General features: G+C 37.8%; 1 protein-coding gene across 8 annotated transcripts in view; it reads left to right on the forward strand.

Moving 5' to 3' along the window:
- Positions 1-5,714, forward strand: part of ARMC1 (armadillo repeat containing 1) — a 38,885-nt gene extending 33,171 nt beyond the window's left edge. For all 8 annotated transcript variants that reach the window (XM_055286229.2, XM_055286225.2, XM_063643267.1 and 5 more), the window contains 3 exons: positions 2,366-2,482; positions 2,567-2,641; positions 3,594-5,714. In XM_055286229.2, the coding sequence (XP_055142204.1) occupies positions 2,366-2,482; positions 2,567-2,641; positions 3,594-3,785 (384 nt within the window). In that variant the 3' untranslated portion in view covers positions 3,786-5,714. The remainder of the gene's footprint in view (positions 1-2,365; positions 2,483-2,566; positions 2,642-3,593) is intronic.
- Positions 5,715-6,000: the final 286 nt, after the last annotated feature.

The raw sequence follows: 6,000 nt of genomic DNA on the forward strand, positions 1-6,000 counted from the left end.
CTTAATGACCAGTATGATAGTAGCAAGGGTATTCTTAATAAGAAAATACAAGACTTAATAAAAAAAATTAAAGGTCTTCAGTGTTGTAAGAAGACTGGAATAAATGGAATGAAGTGCCTGTTTCTGAAAGTTTGTAAGGATGTTAGTTCTTCCTAAATTTGTAGACTTAAAATAATGCCAATCAGTCTGATGATTTTGGAACTTTATTTCCCGATCTGAAAGTTCACATGGTAGAATGTACTAATTTTTACAATAAAAAGGAGCACCTGATGTTAGGCATTATTTTAGATACCAGGGATACAGCAATGACCAAAAAGCAAAACTTTTTACTCTTTTGGAGCTAGCATAGTTGGAGGAGGCAGACAATAAGCCTGCTAAAAAAGTGTGGTAATTTATGTTAAAATAAAGATAAATTAGACTTATGTATCTTGTTTCTCACTGTCGCATGTGGTTGGCATTTAGTACCAGACTCTACCTGTGGTAAATTAGGCAAGTTGTTTTTCAACTTTTCACTTTCCTCACATTTAAAATAAGGGATCAGATTAATAGTATCCTAACTTATATATATTGTGCGAGCTTTACTTCACTTTTAAGTTTACCTGGTGTTGAATACGTGGAAGAGATAAACATGGTGCTATTTGGCACCAGTCCTCTAAGGGGGCTTCACCAAATGCAGACCCCTGCAGAGCAGGGTCCAGACACAGTGCACTAGATGAGCTCACTGTGGGCCTGTGCTGTGCCACAGACTGACGTGTCCCAGGTCTCCCTGAGTAGTGTTGAAATGCAGAAGTAGGGAGATGAGCAATGGTGTGAGCAGTTGTTTTGAAGGACGTGGAAATAAGTTTGAAAACTGGATATAGTCTACAGATTTGGCACTTGGGTCAATGGCAGATTGACCCCTCAGAAATATAAATCAAAACTTGGTCTCAATACAGAAATCAGAAAATGTAGAGCGTGTGATTTGGTGTGTGGGCCAGAGGTGGAGGGAGCTATGAAGAGAAAATGCAATTACTTTTTCCATTTTCACTTTGGATCTTGTATTGAGATGACCACTTGATGGTCAAGTGGATATGTCTGACAGACAAATGAAAATAAGAAAATCATATTGGAGTTAGTAATGTTAGTGATGGCTAAAGTGACGAAAATAGTCTCCTGAGGTTTGAAGCAGAAAGAAAATCAGTTTAGGAACTGGACTTTGGAGTTAAGGTGAGACAAAGCTGGAATAATCAGTGGGGAAGTGGAAGACCAGGATAATGTAGTACCCTGCATTGAAGTATTGAAGGGTACATGTTATATTGTATTTTGAAGAGTATTAGGAAAATGAGAACCACACAGAGGGTATGTCTAACCCTAGAGAATGCAATAGTAACCATAAGAATGCCATAAATGGATGATGCAATGATATTATAATACCAGGTGATTTAAGGAATAGTGACTTAAACACTGAATGCTCACCAATTCTAACTTCAGTCCATTAGAATTTATCCCTGGAGATTTTTAGGCTAGAGTGTGGATCATAAACCTTTTCTTTTTTCTTTTTGAGATGGCATCTTGCTCTGTCGCCCAGGCTGGAGTGCAGCGGCACAATCTCAGCTCACTGCAACCTCCGCCTCCCGGGTTCAAGTGATTCTCCTGCCTCAGCCTCTCGAGCAGCTGGGACTACAGGCACACGCCACCATGCCCAGCTAATTTTTGTATTTTTAGTAGAGACGGGGTTTTACCATATTGGCCAGGCTGGTCTTGAACTCCTGACCTTGTGATCTACCCGCCTCAGCCTCCCAAAGTGCTGGGATTACAGGCACAAGCCACCGCGCCTGGCCAAACGTTTTCTTTATAGGACCAGAAAGTAAATATTTTTGGCTTTGTAGACCACGATGGTCTCTGTCATAACTACTAACTCTGCCTTAGCGTGAAACTAGCCTCAGATAATATGTAAACAAGTGGGTGTGCTTGTGTTTCAATAAAACTTTATTTACAAAAACAGCTGGTGGACTATAGTTTTGCCCGCCCATGAGCTAGAAGAACCTCTGCTTTTCTGCTTTTTGGCATTTTTTTCCCCCCTGTATTGTCTTCTGCTTTATTTAAGATGTAAATTAGCATTGGCTAACTTCTTTCTGATAAAAAATTATTAAAACTACATATTGGTATTGAAGCTTTAAAAATTTAGCAGGAATTACTATTCTGTTGATCCTGTAAAATTTAAAACATTTGACTAAGCACTCCCCCACTCTGTGCCCTGAAATAAGATGGTAAAACTGAAATAGGTCATTTGCTCTCTTCCCCTCTCCGAAATATAGCTTGGTTGTAGCTGATTTATTACCTTTTATTTACCTATTTTCATAACAATTTGCTTTTACTTTTTCAGTCTCGGAGAAATCTATGTGAAGAGGCTTTGTTAAAAATTAAAGGTGTTATTAGCTTTACTTTTCAAATGGCTGTTCAAAGGTGTGTGGTGCGAATCCGTTCAGATTTGAAAGCTGAGGTAAGTATTTTAAAAGGCTGAATATGTTTGAGATTACAGGTAAACAAATCAATTTCAAAATTGTTTCTTTTTATCTTGGCTTAGGCTTTGGCATCAGCAATAGCGTCAACCAAGGTTATGAAAGCTCAGCAAGTTGTGAAAAGTGAAAGTGGAGAAGAGGTAAAAGTTGTATTTAATTTTCTTTTTTTTTTTTTTGAGACGGAGTCTCGCTCTGTCGCCCAGGCTGGAGTGCAGTGGCGCAATCTCAGCTCACTGCAAGCTCCGCCTCCCGGGTTCACGCCATTCTCCTGCCTCAGCCTCTCCGAGTAGCTGGGGCTACAGGCGCCCGCCACCACGTCCGGCTAATTTTTTTGTATTTTTAGTAGAGACGGGGTTTCACCGTGGTCTCGATCTCCTGACCTTGTGATCCGCCTGCCTCGGCCTCCCAAAGTGCTGGGATTACAAGCGTGAGCCACCACGCCCGGCCGTATTTAATTTTCTTTATATCTAACTCACTCTCAATTATTTTTTATGGCTAGCAGATTGCCAGTATTTCTAAATTAATAGTGCCAAGTATGTAAGGATGTGCTGTTTCTTGGTTAACAGTTAACTGTTTTAGAAATATAGAGAGATCTTTTGTGGATATCAGAGTCTGCTCTTGCTGATTTTACATGGAAATAAAGGCTATGTGTCTTCCTTGCATTTATTTTTAAATACTTTCTTCCTAACCTTAACTCATCTTGACAATCCAAAAAATAAAGGTATAACCACTGGGCAGGTAAATAGGGTGAAAATCCTTGTCTGTTGCTACTCTTTTCACTAGCTTTGTGAAACAAATATGCCTTGAGCTCATTTGGGTTCCCATCTCATAGATGGGAGGTTCCATGGCTATCCAGTGGCCTACAGTGGCCATTATTACACAGAGAGAGGTTGCTCATTTACTCCTAGAATTTCAGCAGATCAACTTCTGAGTTCTTGTTTGTACTCTGCTTACTCCTTTCTGTATTGACACAGTGCTCAGCAATTGGGCCTACTGTCATGTAAGAGGAAAATTTACCCTGAGAATAACCATGGTAATTAGAATAAGGAGTAAAGTTGATTTTGTAATAACTCTCAGTATTTTCTGTATCAGATGTTGGTCCCATTCCAAGATACTCCTGTGGAAGTAGAACAGAACACAGAACTACCTGACTACCTGCCTGAGGATGAGAGTCCCACAAAGGAACAGGACAAAGCGGTGTCCCGGGTCGGCTCACACCCAGAAGGTGGAGCTAGCTGGCTTAGCACAGCTGCAAACTTTTTATCCAGATCATTTTATTGGTGACTTCACTTTTGGGCTCAAGGACTGTGTGAACCAACAAGGGGCCAGTTTTCCATTGTTGTGGTGAACTGTCAAGTGCAATTTGCAATAAGTTATCATGAAAAGTTTTTAGATTACATGATCGCATATGCTGCATTTCACATTTTATTGGACATTTTACCCCACTGAGTGGTAAAAAGGACAGAGGCTACAGATGGAGTTGCTTTGTTTATGAAAGTATTTTGGTTTTGTTTTCTTTCATTTAATTGCCTCATATTTAAAAACCATGGGTCCACTGTTAAAACCACATGTGTATGTGCAGCTTTACATTTTATTTTACATGAAGCATGTGATTAGGAAAACTCACTTTCTTCTCAAGCCTCAGGACCTACCTGAAGAGAAGTTTTCTTGTAGCTCAAGTTGTGCATGAATTACTGAATATTTTACTGTGCTTTTCTTCATGAAGGGTACATGCTTTGTACTCTTCACTGAAAGCTGAAAACATTTCTTGTTACCCTCTTTTGTGCCTTTTTATTTTGCCAACCGTGTTTATAGAAAGGACATTAGTAATGACATTTTGCAAATTAAAAACATTCATTTGAACATAGTAGTCACCTAGAAAAACAACTCTACAAAAATTTTGCAGCCTTATTCATTATAATTTTAATAAAATTAACACAAAATCAGTCAAGAAGGAAACATGTATATTAGTGAAGTGTTTTTGGAGACTATTTGAATGTGACCAAATGTGGTTCTAGTTGACTTCTTTTCACTTTGGCTTATATCAGTTCTTGAGAGTTAATGTGATCATGATATTGCAAACAACTGTAAATGGTCTCTAGGCCTTACTTTGTGATCATACGTTATCTCCCGCTAGAAAAAAATAATGGTAGTAAAGAACTGACACACTGAAAATAAGAAAACAAAAATCAAATGCCTATAATACCATAATGCCACTTTGGTATAGAGTCTAACTTTAAAACATGAATTGCTCGACAGAATTCTATTCAGTAGGTGTTTCTTTGTATTGCCTTTTGTGAATTTATTATGAAAATGCTGCAGTTGTGTTAAATGAAAAAGACCCAAATTATTGCTTATGAAGAAATAAAGCCAGCATTGATTACTTAATCTTGTTTCTCATGTCCAGCCAGAAAAATAGAACTTCAGTGAAGGTAAGATAAATAAACACATACACATATGTTTTTTTGGTAGATAAGTGCTAATTACATATATGTAATGCTTTATTAAATTTCTGAAATATTTGGTGACTAAAATTTTCTTTTTGGAAATTAATAAGTCCAGATACATATTAATGTTGATATGACGAAAAACAAATAGGAAGAAATTGAAATTTCTTTTCATCAACATGTAGAGCTGCTATTTTACTATTTGGGGAATATGATGTAAAAATTGGACCCCAAAGGGTTTCCTTGTGTTTTCATTGTAAAATACCATCATCAGTGAGAGTCTTGAGTTCACTAACATTGTCACCTTCTGGAGAGAGTTATTGGGGGCATTGAGGATGATATTTTTTTCATGTGTTTGGTTTCTGATTCAAGTGACACGCACAAACTGAAAACAACAACAACAACAACAACTTTCAGGGCACCCGTTGCTCTAAATGCATAATATAACTTGCTGCCAGAACCAGATGTGTTGAAAAAAGAAAATAAAACCACCCTCTTTCTATAGCCATTAAAGCAAAGTTTACTGTTCTAACAAATTTGTATTTTATTTTGCATTGCCACACATCTGCGTATTTAAAAACTACATCCCTTTGGTAGTAATGTTTCAGGACAAGTAGGTATTACAGCTTGATGTTTGTGTGTTCTAATTCTAAGAGTTCTTTATTCCAGATCATATAGAGTAGTTAAGGCAACTGTAACAGCATTTTTTGAAATACATTGTAAAATAAATAAAAGGTAACATAATTAAAATTGAGTGGATATTATATACTTGTGGTATAAGTATTGATTATTTTTAAATTTTATTGTTAAGTTCTGGGATACATGTGCAGAGTGTATCATAGGTATACATGTGCCATGGTGGTTTGCTGTACCTATCAACCCATCATCTAGGTTTTAAGCCCTGCATACATTAGGTATTTTTCCTAATGCTCTCCCTCCCCTTCCCCCCACCCCCTGACAGGCCTTGGTGTGTGATGTTTCCCTATGTTGGTTACTCTTAAGTCTGTTTGTACACACATTGCCTGGCACACTTTCCCAGTTCCCTGCAGTTG

Source organism: Symphalangus syndactylus, chromosome 7 (assembly GCF_028878055.3).
Source record: "Symphalangus syndactylus isolate Jambi chromosome 7, NHGRI_mSymSyn1-v2.1_pri, whole genome shotgun sequence".
Lineage (NCBI taxonomy): Eukaryota > Metazoa > Chordata > Mammalia > Primates > Hylobatidae > Symphalangus > Symphalangus syndactylus.